This window comes from Tauraco erythrolophus, chromosome 2, assembly GCF_009769465.1.
Source record: "Tauraco erythrolophus isolate bTauEry1 chromosome 2, bTauEry1.pri, whole genome shotgun sequence".
NCBI classification, from domain to species: Eukaryota; Metazoa; Chordata; class Aves; order Musophagiformes; family Musophagidae; genus Tauraco; species Tauraco erythrolophus.
This window is the reverse complement of record NC_141466.1, coordinates 103,772,172-103,790,130: the sequence shown is the minus strand read 5'-3', so window position 1 is coordinate 103,790,130 and position 17,959 is coordinate 103,772,172. Positions and strand designations below refer to the sequence as shown.

General features: G+C 39.9%; 1 protein-coding gene across 1 annotated transcript; it reads right to left on the bottom strand.

Annotated features, from left to right (window-relative positions):
• Window positions 1-508: 508 nt before the first annotated feature.
• On the bottom strand, window positions 509-17,947 carry ABCG5 (ATP binding cassette subfamily G member 5). Its single transcript, XM_086628846.1, has 13 exons — window positions 17,826-17,947; window positions 17,082-17,203; window positions 16,493-16,629; window positions 16,174-16,272; window positions 15,094-15,226; window positions 13,457-13,596; window positions 12,252-12,381; window positions 9,281-9,494; window positions 8,794-8,999; window positions 7,805-7,943; window positions 4,242-4,427; window positions 1,850-1,962; window positions 509-705 (listed from the first exon to the last, which is right to left on the bottom strand). Exons 1-13 carry the CDS (start codon window positions 17,945-17,947, stop codon window positions 509-511), a joined length of 1,938 nt encoding a protein of 645 aa, XP_086484972.1.
• Between the last annotated feature and the right edge of the window lie 12 nt (window positions 17,948-17,959).

The following is a 17,959-nucleotide window of genomic DNA, read 5'->3' as shown; positions in this document are numbered from 1 at the left end:
ATCCTGTACTCATTGGTTGCATAATATGCATAATATGTTTGTTCCCTTTCTACAAATCGCCAAAATGGTATCAAAGCAAGCATAGGACTTAAAATACAATTCTAGAAATGAGATTTACTAGCAATTGTACCCCTCTGGTTATTGGTAATGGTTAAAAAACAAAATAGTGGGGAAAAAGTTAGAGCATCATTGCTACATTGTTAAAAATTGACAGCACCAGCTGACTAAATTAAATTCAGAAAGTCCTTTAAAACACGTACTACTTTTGATTATGGCTGATTTGGGAGTGGAGAGGGAATACCAATAGCAGGAAGCCATTCACTCTCTTAAGAGAAGATTGTTTTTCAAGATAGAAGACATCCAGCTAGAAACAGACATGAGAAGGTGAATGTGTTTCTACATGTATAATCACTTAAATTCTATCTAAAAATCCAACAATTTAAGCCTTCAACCATAATAAAGTTAAAAACATAGTATTAGACATAGAATTGTGAGAACCGCTGCTTTTTTATTGCCTGCCAATAATTCTCTCTCTTATTTTGAAGCTCAGAATTGCTATAATGGCAAGTCCTGGTAGAAAAGCATAGAGTATTAGGAAATCGATAGTGAACCGGGACAATGCACCAGGAAAGTTTTCTTCAATGAACTGAAGGCCATGAGATAACATACACTCAGGATGATTTGCAGTGGAACTGTTGGGCTCACCTGTCAAAAGAAAAAAATAGTATCTTTAGTAGGTGAATCAGTAAGATTAAAACTCAGGCTTCAGTATCTAGCTCATACATTTCATGTGCCTAGCCCTAACGTTATTTTAACACAGAACTGTACACACAGCAGTATTTCCCATCATTTCGGAGTAAGAACAGGCAAGCCGTATGTTTCTGCAGTTTAATCTGTGCCGTGTTTTTTGAAGGGCAAACTAAAGGGTCACTAGGAGCCTTCTCTTTAGTTCATGTTAAACAAAACAAGATTGATGGCTTTTCAGACACGTTATCTGGAGGGACCTTCAAGAAGCAAGTCGCCCAGTGTGGTAGGCTTACAGTGTTCCTATTTGTTGAGTGCCTCCAAGATTCAAGAAATGGAGACTGTCTGAAGGGCACATTAAAAAGCAGCTGTTTATTATCACTACCAAAGTCATGGACTCATTTTCTAATGTTTGTCACCTATGGTTTCAGAATAAAGAGGGGCAGGAGAGATTAATGGATAAAGAATATATAACCTTGGAGAGGAGCACAGACACCTGGCTACAAAGCCCAAAATATCTCAGGGTAGGTCCAAAGCTGTTAAGTTTCAGCCCCATTGATGGATGTTAGCTACTAATGCTGCCAACCTGATTGATTCTAATGTTTTGCCGGTTATCTTACAAACAGCAAAGCACAGCCTGACAGATCTGAGCTGCTCAATACATGCCATGAAGACTCACTAGTGCAAGAGGAAACATATGGTCAGATGTTACCTGACAGTGCTCCCTGCACTGATGTTTGATCTCATACCGTGCAATTCTATTGATCTTCTATTTGTGTAACGCTGCTCTGATAAGCACATAACAGGCTGCAAAGTTTACCTTCCAAAATGCCCCCCAAGGAGGGATGAAAGAATAGATAGAAGAGAAAGATGAAAAACTGAAAGAGTGAGAAATGGTTGGAAAAAAGAGTCAAACCTTTGGCTAGCTTGCTGATATGGCACTACAGTGAATCTTACACTAATTAGTAAGCTTTTTTTAACAACTCATAAGTTACTTTTAACTTATCAAGATACTTTTATCGTACATAGAAGGAAAATAAGCATTGAAATCTCATTAAAATTATTTACAATGGACTTAAAGGCCTTTTTTTTTTGGAACACTTACCACATGTGAAGTTTAAGCCATAAAATTCATTGACTATAAGAATCTCACTACTGTATTTTTGAAAGGTAAGATAACTGAGAATTTTAAAAGGTGTTGGCATTTCTTCGATGGTCCTTAAAGAAATAGAGAAGTTAAGTCGGCTTTTGCTATGTTCCAAGGGCAAATTCTACCCCAAATTAAAACAAGGTCTCATCTTTGGTCATAGCCTGTTACAGAAACGGTTCTTGGCTGCACCTGTAGAGTTTTCAAATATAAAGCCCATTTTAGTGCTAAATGAGGAGACAGCCATGAAGGCTGTCTCTTGACTTTGGTCGCAATGTTCAGCCCTGACTTGTTTATGGCCAGCCACGAATAATTTTGTGAAGTTTTTTGATATTCACATTGCAGTGATAAACTGAACATGATGAGACCCAATATAAACCTTAATTGCAAAAACGTGTTGCTTCCAAAGTAAAAAACCACCACCCCCTCACTCCATCTTCAAACCCAAAAATGACTGAAAACCAATCCACTGGAACAATAACAGCAATACAAAAACGATGCACAGAATAACAAGAAGAGAAACACAGTATAAAAATTTTGAAATAACATTATTCAACAAGACGGAGCAATTTCTGCACCTAAAATCCTGCCAGACTTTATAATTAAATGAACAGAAAAAAAAAAACCACCAGCAACTCAGGTCTCAATGCTATTTTTAATATCCTTCGTTGCCTACGAAGTTTAATCATCAAAGAGATTCACTATTAATTAGCAATGTCTGTACTGCCAAACTAGGTTAGAAACCACTCCAATACTTTTTAAAAGTTATCATTAAGGCATTAGACTATGGTAGTGGGAATAACTGTCTTGTCACTATAAACACACACCTTCCTGAGCTTAGGCAGGGACCAAATTAATTAGATATGAACTTGGTTTTATTTGATAAGCAAGTATTAGCTGAGATCTATTTTGAAGAGTCAAAGCATCATCAGCTTTCTGAAGACTCGTATGCTTTTCTTGAGGACAACTCGATATCTTTCATTAGGCTTTGTTTTGTTCATTTTTATTGGGAAGATCTCAGGTGAACATATCGTGTTTGCTCAACATCTCAAGAAAACTTTTTTTGACAATAATTTATTATGTTTGTTAAAAAAATAATAATTTCAGTATTCATAGATTCATAGATTTCTAGGTTGGAAAAGACCTTGTAGATCATCGAGTCCAACCATCCCTAATCCCCATTAAACCATATCCTCAAGTAGATCATCCACCCTATTCTTAAACACATCCAGGGATGGGGACTCAACCACCACCCTGGGCAGCCTATTCCAGTGGCTGACAACCCTTTCAGAGAAGAAATACTTCCTAACATCCAACCTGAATCTCCCCTGACTAAGCTTATGCCCATTTCCTCTTGTCCTATCACCCATCACTAATGTAAAGAGCCCTTCCCCCACCTCCCCACCATCTGTTCTCAAGTATTTATAGGCCATAATCACGTCTCCCCTCAGCCTCCTCTTCTCCAGGCTAAACAGCCCCAACTCCCTCAGCCGCTCCTCATAAGTTTTATTTTCCAGCCCCTTGACCAGTTTAGTTGCCCTTCTTTGGACTCGCTCCAGGAGCTCAATATCTCTCTTAAAGCGAGGGGCCCAAAACTGGACACAATATTCCAGGTGTGGCCTCACCAGTGCCGAGTACAGGGGCAGGATCACTTCCCTGCTCCTGCTGGTCAGTACAATACTTGTATTGTATTGTCCAATACAAGAGGAAAACCATTCAAAGTTCATGCAGTTACAATGCAAAAACATTTATTTTCACAGTCATAGAGCACGTGGATCATAATTTCCCCACATATTTACTACACTACTTTTTTATTTATTGTTTTTGTGTAGTGCAGTCTGCACAGGTAGAAAAACCATCTGAAAAGTTTAATGGCTAAACTGGAGAATACACTAATAAGATAGCTGAGAACAACTTTTAAAACCATCATTCACAGTGTTTAATGTTTGACAAGTTCCAGCAGTTACTAGAAGTAGCTACTCTTTGGTTTTGTAGACACGTTTATGAGCACAGCATTTCATGTGACAATATTGGCATAAATTAAAGCATTCAGCTGAGCTGATAGGTATTAATTGCTCAGTTTTATCTTCAATTTATTTGCAAAAGTGAAAAAAAATTTAATATCTTCATTGATTAGATATCTAAAGTTATTAAGTGTCTTTTTTGTGTGTTCAGTGCAAAGTCTAACATGGCTAGGTAGTTCTGTCTCCGAAGGATAACAGCCACACTTCCTCTCCATTGCTACCTGTGCATTGTTGTGCTTCTGCAATACACACTGTTCACGACACTCTTCTTCTTTGGGCAGATTATTTTAACATCAACACCATAATGAAGTAAAGCTTCTTCCTACCTTAGCAGTCCAGCTCCCACTATCACACCTGCTGAATTAAGTAGCACCACTCCACTTTGGACTATGTTTGGGTTTTGAACCACACCGAGCATAACAAGTGTTAGTAGTTCACCAATTATATGAGACGCTAAGATAACAGCAAAGAAAGTTCCAAATCTGGAAGCTTCAGGATACAACCCCACAGTCCTGTACAAAAATGAGCAAAAGAGCATTTAAAAAACAGTGGTTTGGTACTGAACGTGGAATGTAGCTTTTATTTTTGCTTTAATTTATTTTTTGCAATTATAGCTCAATTAATTGAACAGGTCATGTCTTAATCCTTTGTGTGTTGTTTGGAGCCTTAACGTTAAGGATACCCGCTTAATATCGCGACATAAGTGCAGATATATTAGGTCTTCTCCGTCTAGATTAAAGAAGGTTACGTCAAGATGTAATTGTAGCAGAAATCCATGTTGGTTCAGGATAACCACCGTGGCTTTTACAATCCCTTAAACTAATATCCTCCTCCTTTTAGAGTCTATGCAGCGCAGCTTGCATAAATAAGTCACATATTTAAAGAACGTCTTTAAGCAGATAATTAACGGATGGAATTCTGCACTTCTGATACTGTGCATGCCAATGTAAAAATGGATGTACTCAGTTAAATGGAAAGCTAATTGAATTCACCACCCATATAATTCATGCAAATGCAATTTCCTCCATACTCCTGCACTATTTAATACAACGCATTCTTCCTAGATTTTCCTTAGCGCACCTAAGGAAAACAGTCCCCTCCAAACCATACGAAAGATGAAAATGTTAAGAAAGGCCAGCAATTGCTTGGAAAACTTAATTCGGCCTTACAGTGTATAGACAGATGACAAAACCTTTTGTCACATGGTGACATATTACTCTTTTTCCAAAATACCTCTTACCAAAATTGCCTCATGCTAAGTACATGCACGTTTTGCTTAGCTAGAACAAGCAACTCTTCAGCACTTATATTTTCTTTTTCATTGCTCAATGCAAGGCCCTATGTCTTTTTTTTTTAACTCCATCATGTTCGAACATGGTCTTAAAATAAAGGTATTAATTTTCTTACAGGTTTCCCGTAACATTTTTTGCACGTAATACCAAAATAATTCTTCTTATAAATAGATGGCTGAACATTGACTCTTCAAGTATTAAACATTCAACAAGCTAGCAGGTGTTTAACAGCCTTTAATCACAGATTGGTGCAGAAGGAACGGCTTTCCAAAGTCCTAGCATAAAAGTACCACCGTCTCTGAAATGCCCTATTATTTTACACAGAGCTGTGTAGATACAGACTAGTAAATCTGGGGTAGGAATAAAGAGAAGAAAGCTAAAAGATAAGGAAAAAAGCAATTCTTCTGAGATAATATTAGAGCAATAGAATGGTAGGATAACATAAGCTGTTAAAACATTTCCCAGGGCTATCTTTAGCCAAGAAAATCTACATAAACAGAATACAAAAAATGATTGCAAAAATGGCTGGTTTTGTTCTCGGCCAGAGCCGCCTCGTGCCTGATCAGGTAAGAGTTTGCGTCTGTCTGACCCTACAAACATAAACTCCGAGAGAAATGGCTTGTAAGGACACATACCAGGGGCTATCAAAGCTTCTCCAAAAGTTAGTCCATCCAGAAAATTTTAGTCCTGCACAGATACAATCTTCAAATGTGACAGAGAAACTGCTTGCCCTAAGAGGTCTACGGGCACTATGAAATCACTCTGACACAGGACTGATGGCTTCCAAACAACCACAAGACAGCAAAGATGTGTGGAGGGTAACAACTGTAATTATTACCCATTAACCGGAACCATGCTCTCTATTGTTGATTGTCTTCGAAGCTACCAAAGCACAAGGGCAAAGTCTCTGCCCATGCAAATTCCCTGTTCGTTAAGGAGTGAGTGTGATAAACAGTGGCTCGTGATCTTCCAGAGCTCCACAAACCTTCCTTCATTGAGCCTGAAGAGCTGCTTTGCAAAGGGCTGCCGCCTTGGCAACCAGCTCACCAGCAGACACAAATGGAAGGGCCCTGATGAGCACAGTGCATCCTCTAAACACTTAGTGGGAGAAGGAGTAACTCCTGTTTGCCTGTGAAAAAGGACTTCTATAGGAGTACCGCCTGAAGCAGGCAGCACTGACAGCTCACAGAAATAAAAGCCCAGGTAGCTAAGGGGACAAAGAGAAAGATGGCCTTGCTTGAACAAAACTGCTTCTTTCAATATCAGCACCAAACCACCGAAAAAACAAACCATGCACACAAGTCCTCACATCTGGAGGAGCAGAAATCTCTCTCTCTGGGCTTTTGTCTTTTCATCTAGGAGCTGACAATTACTGAGATCTCAAACAGAAAGAATTCAGTCAGTGTTGAGCGCTTCCCCTCAGTACCTACTACAGACCAGAAGGAAGAAGAAATCAGTGATCTTTTTCCTGAGTTTTTCTAGATGGGAAAACAGCTATTGCAAAATTCCCGTGGCAGACTAGCTCTCTGTGTGGAAGTCTTTATTCAGTAGTCCAAGCCATTTGGTGCAGTTTTACTTCATTCATTTTCAAACCGCCCAAGGGCATCTTAGTGCAAAGAGCTACAGCAGAATAGTGCCTTCACTTGCACTTTAGCTCTTTTACAAGGGTCTACCCACTTGCCATTTCTCAACAGCTAACCAGAGAACACGCATCCAGGACGCAAACCAAGACTGCTATTCATTTGTACACATTTTGCTATAAACTGCCATCTGATTGCAACTTTACTATCAACTGTCACATGAAAACAAAAGTTAACTTTAGTGCACTACACATCTCTCCTTTCATAATTAGGAAAACAAAAAAAAAAAAAAACACAAAGACTGAAGGACAGAAATTGGTTCTTGTTACTTTGCTAGTAGCTTACATAAGCAGCCATGAACTCTATTGAAGGTGAGAAATCCATGGAACAGAAATGAAAAAGAGCTGATCTATATGACAAATAAGGTGATGAACAGATGAAATATTTCATCATCCCATTCTGAGGTACTACTTCACAATGATGCAAGGAAATGAATGTACGGGGGGGGGGAAGCAAGCTTTACAATCAAACCCTTCCTCTCACGATCAGAAATCCATTTTTGTGCCTTACTCTGGAGAGCGGAAGAGAGGGATCCAGATTTCATCACTTCCATATGCTGTAGCTAAACCCCAAACCTCTCAGGAAATACAAAGCTTTGTTACTGTCACATACCTACTGCTGTCCTCCTCACTTTTTTCCCCTCTTATTTCATATCTTTCTAAATGTAATGTAAAATGACACTTTCTGCTTTTGGTATGACACAAGAATGATAAATGTCCCAGGCCTGTTAAAACCTCCCAGGCTACCTAGAGAACTGGTAACTTACTCACTTAGTAATTATTTTAACACTGCCTGAAAAAGAAGGGTTAAAATTGTGTTGTCTTCCCTTAAACTTTCTCTGTAGTCATTCTGAGAGGCAGTATCAGGAAGACAGGCCAGGAGGCCTGTTGCTGACATGGGAATTGAAACTGGTAACAAAAGGAAAACAGCAATCCAACAGATGGTACAAGTGCTTACCAGTATATAAAGGTGCTGAAAATGGCCACGCTGATGACACTGAAGGGCAGGAAATGTACTATATAAGCTAAAACCATTTGCCATTTCTTATACAAGCCATCTTTACTTTCCTGGTCACTGATAGCACGTAAAGGTGGGACTGGATTAAACAGAGAAGAAATAAATTAAATCACCATTGAATAAAGAGACTAAGACTTGTTGCTAGCAAAAATGACCTGAAGCAGAGAGACAACTGGGAATATATCAGAAACATTCTGTACAAACCACTCCGATCGCTTTTCCCCCCACTATATATGCGAAACATGCTCCCTGCAGATTGCAAAAATGTGTTAAGCTTAATGCAAGAGGCCTAACTAGGCAGCATGCAGGACAGCCTTCTCTTTTTGCCGATACAAATTAAAGCCATGAAAAAACTGCCATCGCTGGATAATTTCTTGAGGTGCTCTCATCTCAAGGGGATGACAGCCATGTATGTTGCCTACATAAGCAGAGCAGTTTTTAGGGCTGTAAACAGAAACTTCTGTTGGTCTTAGTATGGCAGCTGTAAGAGAAACATCCTCTAAGAAAAGCGTAATCATCAAATAATACTCCTAAATCTTATTACGCTTAATTGTTGTCAAAGCCGTGTTGTTCTTCCATCATTTCTGTTGTCTTTGGTTTTGATCTCACTTAAGATGTTAACTACAGACCGAGGCTCTTGCACAATTCAGAACAAAGCCTCCAAACAGAGGCCAGCTGTAAAAGGGAGAGGCAGGGATTACTTCATTAAGCACAGTGAACTTGGAGCCCCTCTGATGGGCTAATCTTTTTTCAGTGGTGCAAAGGTTCCTGTTGCTTCACCTTTGAATTTCATGCTTCTATATCAGCTCTGACATGACTTATAACAATTCAGACCCTTTAAACGACTACCTTCAAAAAAGACTTTTCCGTATTTACAAAACAGTGGCACCAATACCTGCTGCTGCACATAATACAGTACAGAAACTCACAAAGGGCAACAGCATTGAGTGTCCCTGTGAGTGGAGGAGCACTGACGCACTGGTAGATAAGTCCCACACGGTCCTGCATAGCTCCTTTTAGCATGTCAGTCCTTAGTCTGAGAAGGAAAAATGCTACAAACAAGCCAAATAACAGGTTCTGGAGGAGACGCATGATGATGCCTATCTTATCTCTGGAGAAGTTTCTTGTTGTCCTCCTATTAACGAAACAAAACAATAACAATATACTTGTTAGCTATGACTGTCCACATGTTGACAGGGTATTTAGGTTTGAACAAATCTTACACCACAATGTCCACAAAGAGGTAATATTTAAAAAAGACACTGACAAGTACAGCGGTAGACCAAAAAACCAAGAAAGTGCATTTACATATATGGGGGGTGGGGGGGTGGGGGGGGTGAGAGGGAGCAGTGCAGGATTAGTGGAAGAGGGAAAAAAAAAAATCTTAAAAAAAGAAAGAAAGAAAAAAAGTCTTACCGTAAAAGAATCCATAATTTGTAAAAGGCACTGGGTGAGTCTTTGTTTTTGAATGGTATTGGTGGCAGCTCTCTCATGTACTTTGTTCTTTCAATGGCTGCCAGTTCTTTGTTAAAGATCTCCGAGTTCTTGTAGGCTGATACAATTACCTGAACCCTCCTGTAGGTTTCGAGTTCACGTTCCATGCTTTGGGTGTCCACAGATGTCAGATCCACTGTAAATTTACAAAGTGTTTACTATAATACAATCACTTTCCCTTCTTAACTCTTCCCCTCCTCACAACTAACCTTTCCTTGTCTCTATGCTAAAATCTGCAAAGAAGAAAAGGTCCATCGAAAGTATTCAAGGTTTCTTTTACTCCTCTCTTCCATTAGAAGCAGCATGAATGAATAACTGTGTGGCCACAATAAATTTCTGTGCTTTGTGGCCCCTGTAGGACCCTGAAGTTCGAGTCCTTTATCTGGAAACGCAAAGACTGAGTGGTGTGCTGGTCAGACCTTCAGTGTTGTCCTTGCATGGCACAGAGCTGTGCCACTAGCAAAGCACTGCTTGCTGCCAAGAGCAAGACAGAGCACCAGCTGATGCTGAACACTGAAGAGGATGAAGAAACAGCTTTCTGGTCATATATTTCTGAGGTTTCCAGGTAAATACTTGGACACGGCTTCCTGATTCCCTCTTGTCCTCTGCCTGCTCCTTCATAACCATGGAGCTTTATTTTTCAGTTAGTCTGAGCTCATGCTGCAGAGACACTGCTCTTCTCTACTTGAGCTGTTCCTGTGTTGTTGCACTGGGTTTCATCCACCTCCTTCTCAGAGTGACTTCTGTTTTAATGTGAAGTTAGATGATGTTCAGCAGGCCAGATTCCCCCAGCAGGCTCAGCCCAAGCTGAAGAAAATATTACTTCCTGCTGTGTAACGTAGGAAAGGTAAATACTTCACAGAGTTAATGTTCCTTTCTAATAAATCCACTTATACCTATTCCTGACACCAATAATTCTTTTACTGGCAGATGGGAGCTTTGTGTGTCCTATTTGTACAAGCCATACGGATTCAGCAATAATGCTAAAATGTAATAGAAACTTTCCTTTTCCCTAATAGCAATGAATTATCTAAGGCTTCAAAAAATTAGATCGTTGTTCGCAGGAATAGCTGTTCTTACAGACCTTTATATTACTTTTTCTACATCTGATAAGACATCTTTATCAGTTATTTATTCCTAAGGTTTCTGTCATCCTTAGATTTCGGTTTAACAGTGTTATGCTCAACTTCAAAATACAAATTGAAGAAAAGAAAAGGAGCCCTTGTCCAAGATTCTTAATTTGTCCTCAAAACCTGAATTAAGCTTATGAATACTTCCCTGGTGTTCTGAAAGCTTGAATTCAGCAGAATTGTCTTTAATGGTAAACGTATCCAAAATGAAGTAAGTCTTCACTTTCGTAAATATGAACATCTGAAACATAGGCACACTTTTTAAAACCTGGCCACTGTGACTTGCTGGAAGTCACAAAGTAGATAAATGGCAACCAGGTGTGTTTTAAAAAAAATTGCAACACCAACTAGTCACTAGACCAAATAGCTAATGCCGCTCGTGCATTTGTACTTTTCATTATAAACACGTGTGACATTTCAATAATATAATCCACGCTCAATATATAGGATCTATTTTCCTCTGTTGTTGGTGTAAATGATATCAGAATCTGTCCCTTCCTTCACATCATTAAATCACACAAAAAATATAAACTACCAATTTTCCAAAGACTAAATATTCTGATGATTCTTTGCTCTAAACTCTGTTTTTTCCTTTTCTTGTCACATTCAAAGGTTGACACTTGAAGAATGCAGTACTCTCTTTACCACGCTTTTTTAAAAGTGGGTCTAAATCTCAAATCATCTATGCTTTTCAAGACTATTCAAATTCATGAAGGCAAAATTATCCTCACTGTCACACCAGTATTTTCAGCTTCATCCCAACAACCATCCTCTCTTCTCTCTGAGTTTAGGATGCCATCTAGACAATAAAAAACACTGCCTCCTCTGAATGTGCCATATTTCTGAATACAGCTCTTTGGATTGGTCAAATTCCCTGGTTAATGCTCAGCTAGTATCATAAGAAATCAGCCTAAATACTAGATCAAAAAAGATAGATAGATAGATAGATAGATAGATAGATAGATAGATAGATAGATAGATAGATAGATACACACACATATGGATGTACATAGACACACGCATATGGATGTACACATACACACACACACACGTTCTTCAAACATGAGTCCACTTGGATCAAGTACACAGATGCCCTGCAGCAAAACCAAGCCTCATTTCCAAAATCTCACACTGACACCTTTTTTCATCCTGAGTTGGTAAAACAGTGCTGTTCAGTTTCTGCCAACAGCTTGCTATCATCGTCTCCTGAAGCATTTGTATGTGCTGCTCAGTAGCTTACCCTGGTATTAGCAACTCTTCAAACTTCCAGAAGCAACTCCAAACTTCCAAACCTAAACCTCAGTACCTCTGGAAACTGATGTCTCATTCATCCCGTATTTACTCTACATCCTCTCCTCCAGGCAACAACTGTCTTCAGTTGCTTAGCATCACAGAGTCTGTAAAAGCATGGGACTTTCCACAGTTTTGGAATCAAATCAATTTTCCAACGTTCAGAGGACAGTCACAAGGAGATGCCATCAGAAATTCACAGGTTTCATGAAGCTGAGATTCCTTTTTTCTTATTGGTAGTTTACTCCTTTTCGCTGTGTTTCAGACCTACTGCAAACTTTTGCTGGTTTATGGACTCAGTGGAGGTTGCATGGGCCCAGCTCTTGCTCTTCTCTGAGCTGAGAATAATTACAAAGTTAAGGAAGAATTCAAACACATTTCTATCTCTGGAAAAACTTAATTGTGGGGAAGGAAGCAACTTGTTTGTCTAAAGAAAACCCATATTTTTACCAAAACAACATACACAAACTTACCATAGAAGTCAAAAGGATTTGATTGCTCAGGACAAGAATAGCCACAGTCACTAAAAAACGTGATCATTTCCATAGGGTTCCCACAGAAAACCATTTCTCCAAAGCTCATGATGGCTATTTTGTCGAATAACTGTGGGGAGCAAATTAGTACATTAGCAATACATACCAAGAAGCAGCACATTAATTCTTGAGTACAGCTACTGTCTTGATAAGAAAAATGCTTTGAGAGGAAAAATAGTTTTGACACGTTCAAACTTCCTTAGTATGTTTCTGTCAAAGGAAGTTTGTCCTTTCTATTGCACCCCTCTGGTTATGCAAGACAAAACATTTGTAAGTTCTTAAAACTACTGGTTCTCGAGACTAACAGGCAGCAGCATACAGAGGTAATTCACAAACAGAAATGGGAGCTGCAGACTTCTGGCTTCACTTCTAATGCATCTTCACTTACTGACTGACCTCCTTTGGTGCTTAATAGCCCCAGTCTGTAAAATCCCCAAATTGTTGGGAAGATTATCCTGAAGTGCTCAAGGACTTTAACAGCACTGCTCTTCGGGTGGACGTTTGCCAGGGCAGGGTTCCCACCAGCTATGATATTCCCAAGGCACCAGGACCGCTTTCGGTCCAGAAAAGCACTGTTGCTCTCCTCTGGCTTCACAATCACTTGCGTTCACTTTAGTCAGCCGGAGAAAAGGTGCCTCCATTCCTGTGGTGGGTGGTGGATGTGTCAGAAGGGCAAAGTACGAAACGGTAACGGGAAGGGAGATAATGCTCTCCCTACCACAAGCCCCACAAGGCAGGCCTGCCTCATCACATGACCAAGGTGTACCCAGATCGCCCCACACAAAGAGGAAAAAAGATATTTTTTTTCCTTTTCCTTTCCATTCCAAGTCATGGCTTTATCTGTCTGAAGTTGCAAGTGTTACTGAAATGTGAATATGTAAACATAAATAAAGTACTGTTTTTTACAGTGCCTGCACACCTAAGGGATTTACATGGCTTCCCCTAGTGTTTTTGATTTGGGTAGCTGCATAACACAAAAGTTAGGCACACGGTCAGTGTACATACTGTTTTTACATATTTATGCAGGGGGGAAGGAAGAGACGCTTTGAAAGCAAATATACTGGATCTTGTACTTCTATCCTGAAAAGAACCTAGGTACTAAAAAGCCTGGTAAAAAGAGCAAATGGTGTGTAGGTATCATTTACCCTGAAGAGTTCTGAGCGAGGCTGATGAATTGTGATAATCACAATCCTGTCTTTGTGTGCAAGCTCTGAGAGAAGCGAGACAATCTGGTTTGCAGTCAGGCAGTCCAGCCCTGTTGTTGGTTCATCGAGTAGCATGACCTCTGTGAAACGACGAGGAACAGCATTAAAACTTAAGTAAATGAGGAGCAAAAGTTATAGCTTCTGCCTTTGAAGCTAATTTGGCAAACAGTATAGAAGTTACTTCACATGTGAAGTTCCACATGTAAAACAGGGTATGCATAGATATTGCCATGACGTGATCTTTCAGTTTTCGTTAGCTACAGCGGTTCGGTTTCAATGACTAGGGATAAGGACATAAAAAACTACTGCAGGATCAGAGCACAATCATTTTTTCTAAGTTCAGGTGAAATCTGAAAAATATCAAAATTAATTTGATGTATACATCAGCTTCTAAGAACAATAATGATAAATTTCAGCGTGTGTACAAATGTAAATATAACTGACATAATTAGCTAGACGTTATAATCTGAATTATATCTACATATACACACAGAGTTTGTTATGAGCAGATTAAGAGTTGCTAAAATAAGGCATATATAATTCCATAGATCAGAGAGGTGAAGGATTTTTACTGCATTTTCTTCATGATTTTATTGTGTGTGGAAGGGTAAAAGCTACAGTCAAAGCCAGTACTTTCACATAGAGAAGACATGGCACAGAAGAGGATAGTTCAGCCTTGATGAGGATAACGGGGGGAGGAGTGCTTTCTTTGTATGTTTATCTACATACAGTTACTACAGGCTTTGTTGATCTTGCTGAGCAATAACCACACCCAGTGAACGCTCCAGGAGTCACCAGTAGCAGTGATATACCTCACTTTGCTACTGAAATGTTTCTTCCTGCCTGCTATGCAGTCCTAGCACATCTGCACCACTACGAGGACTCCAGAATCCAACAAATGCATGCTACATTCACTCCTTAAGATTCTGGCACCTTTAAGAAACTATCTCAAAAATGACAAAATTTCCAGGTTTTAGCTATGTCCCATGGCTAATCCATCTAGTCACCCTGCTTTGATTTTCATTCATTGGAATGGATGAGGCTTTGGGCAACCTGGTGTAGTGGAGGATTTCCCTGCCCATGGCAGGGCGGTTGGAACTAGATGATCTTTGAGGTCCCTTCCAACCCTAACAATTCTATGATTCTATGAATTTTTTTGGCTCTGGAACGTACACGGCGCTCACACATCCGTGGCTTAACGGCAGCTTCTCTGCTACAAGGCTCAATGCTTGCATACATATGACTCTAACGCACTCAAAAACTATAAACTGATGGTCCACAGCCAACATTGCATACCCAGGAAGGGCAAGCCCAGAAAGACTTAAAACGGATAAATGCAAGTCTAAACCTACGTTCAGTCCCTAAGATTTTAAAATTGTCTGCCTTCCAAGATCAACTAATAGATTAATGGCAGACCTGAGTTACTGCTCATCCTTTTCTGACATTACTAGACTAGCGTTTGCTGATTACAGAATATAAATGCTTTTACACTTTAAAGTGCTTTATGGAGGTCCATGGTAGGTGCACAAAGTGACACTGCTTTGTTTTATTTGGAAAATCCATGCAGTGGTACTTACTGGGATCTTGCAATAGCTGGGCTGCAATTGAAACACGACGCCTCTCACCCCCAGAAATTCCTACAAAAATACGGCTTCCAATTATTTTGTCAGCAATGTGGCTGAGACTCAGCTCAGCCATAACCGCATCTACCTGAAAAATAATTCCATTTTAGAAAGACTAAACACAGTCCAACTCAGATACCTGTGTATGTGAAAAAATGAACATAATTTTAAGCTATGGTTTTCTCAATATGCTGCTTGCATCCATTCTAGTTGGAAGGTATCTGGCCTCATTTCTATTTGATTATTTTTAATATATTATTTCAATTATTATTTTTTAAATTTTATTTTCATGTATTCTGAAATGAGTAGAATTTTAGCTTCAGCTGACATTAAGAAATGAAGAGTTCAGAAATTAAGGTATGAAGCATGATGTGCTGGTCTGGCTTCCAAAATAAGGGAGCAGAAAAGCACATCAATTCTGGGGAAGTACAAAATACTGAGTGGAAGACAAGTTAAGAGAGAAGATAAAGAGCAAGAGCCTTTGGTCAGAAATATCCAATCTTTACTCCCAACAGTGGGCAAAAAGTGTCCTTTAAGAGATCTGATACACATCTATTTTATCAAGAAAGTAGCCTGTAGGGGGCTTTTTAGACCAGTGCTTTTTGAAGCTGTTCTGATTAGTAAGAGATGTGTCCTACAGGAGCCAGAGTCACCTTCGCTGTCCACGAGACTTGCCAGCACGTACAGCCCTAAACACCCCAGAGAACTGGGCTTCCCAGCTGGGGAAGGGGAACTGACCTCGATACCAACAGCAGCATCTCTTGCAGCAGTGAACTGCTGCAGCTTTGAGAGGGAGAGTTTTGTCCCAGCATAATTATGATTCCCTGGGGCATCAGCACAAGCCCCTTGCAGAGGCGGAAGCACCAGAGAGCTTGTGTCCTACTCCTCAGCTGGAGGATTTCTCCCCATTTGCAGAATGAGGATTACAAAACCTTACATAAACGTAAACCACAGCCATGGATGGAAAGTGCTGCTGGTGAAAGCATTACATGACATCACGTCTGCCTTTCTGGTGGAAGACAATAGAATACAGACCTTCTTTTTGATGAAGTCGTCAGAACGTCTCTGAAGAGTCAGTAAAGCAGTGTAGGTCAGACACTCTTGTATGGTAAGGAAGCTCAACAAAGTGTCATTCTGAAAAAGAAGGTGAAGAGGAAGAAGCAGTTAGTCCTGTGGTAATGAAGACTTTGCCCCTGCTCACACAACCTTCATTCATTCATACAATTTATTAACTGTTTCATACCAAATTTACCAGTAATATCACAGTCAGCTCACATTACTCCATTACACTAACAACTTTACTCTCTTTACATGAGAGGAAGCACAGAGCACAAAAATAAATGTAGAAATTAACCTGTGGCACATAAGAGAAGCAATCTCTAAACTGTTCCTTCTTCAGCTGACGCCCATTCACATACACTTCACCAAAGAAGTTGTCTTTATATCCCAATCTTCCTGATATTGCATCCAGAAGTGTTGTTTTCCCAGATCCTTTCAAACAAAATAAATTGAGCATCTAATGAGATGAATTTTACGATTTCAAGAACAGTAGCCTCACTTGGTGGAGACATAGGAAAAGAAAAATGTGGGTTTTTTTTCTCAGTAACACTAAAATAATAGGTCCTGAAAATGAAGCTAGTTAAGGGGAAGTAAATGGGAAACCTAGAACGTGTGTAAATTATCATTTAATTCATACAAATTCACACTTCATAGTGCAACATTTGCATTTAGAAGTAACCTTATCTTTTATTGAAGTTATAACTGTTAGTTAGACGACAGAAGATTGAACTCTGAAAACCAAGCACCATAATTCTACAAAGCAGAGGTTAAAATCAGCTCAATTTCATTATTTAAAACACAGACCTTAGCCACATTCATCCCACTGTGGAAGTCACCGTTATTAACTCCGTTTTGATTTCTTTTAAAGTACTGGAACAACTTACCAGAATTTCCTAAAATCCCCATAATCTGACCACTCTCTATGTGAAATGAAACATCCTTAAGTATTTGCCGGGTCCATTTTTTACGATATAAAGAAACGTTCCACCATGGGCCAACACGTTCTCTTGAAAAACAAACATCAAAAAACATTAAATAGACAAGATTTTAAAATTTTGCATCAAGTAAGCAAATGGTTTATAGCTACTTGCATGTGGGGTGCGAGTCTGCAAGGATTTTAAAATATTTAAAAAAAAATGTATATATATATATATATATATATATCTCTTCCTCCTCCCACCTCAGGCTTTAGCTTTTTAACTTCAGCGTTGTCTGGAAGATAAAACGAAGCCTGAACAGATTTTTGAGAGTGATTGCTAGGAGGCTTTCGGACTACAACTAAAAGGCGAAACGCAAACTGAGGCTTTATTTGCTGACGGTCTTTGCCAGCCATTAATCCACCTGGCTGCCTTCTTAGGGCCTCGTTGTCATCCTTCTGGCAGCAGTAAGAAAGGGCATGATCTTTGGAAATCTCCTTTAAAGCACCTCCTTCAGAGACACGAGAAGAAGAACTGGTGAACTGCCCAGTTCTCTGCCCTCCTCAAGCCCAGTACTCTGCCCGGTGCCATGGGGCGGGTGACCTGGCAACCTCCCTCCTTCTCCCCACATCCCACTGGTCCCGACCCCTCTCCCCTGGCTCCCTGGGCTCGGAGCAGCTCCCGGCAGGCAGCCACCCTCCCCGCTCCTACCTGACGGTGTAGGAGATGCCCTGGACACTGATGCTGCCAGAGGACTGTGTGACAGCCTTCATGTCGCCCGTCTGCTCACCACTGCCGCTCCTTTCCGGGGCAGGAGACCCTCTGCCCGACATCCTCCGGCACCA

Excerpts from the sequence above, each read along its gene's own strand:
- ABCG5 (XM_086628846.1), bottom strand. The coding sequence starts at position 17,947 with ATGTCGGGCAGAGGGTCTCCTGCCCCGGAAAGGAGCGGCAGTGGTGAG. Across the intron at positions 7,944-8,793 it reads ACTCAATGCTGTTGCCCTTT|TCCCACCTTTACGTGCTATC; the intron begins GTGAGTTTCTGT and ends TGTTTAATCCAG. Across the intron at positions 706-1,849 it reads TGGCTTAAACTTCACATGTG|GTGAGCCCAACAGTTCCACT; the intron begins GTAAGTGTTCCA and ends TTCTTTTGACAG.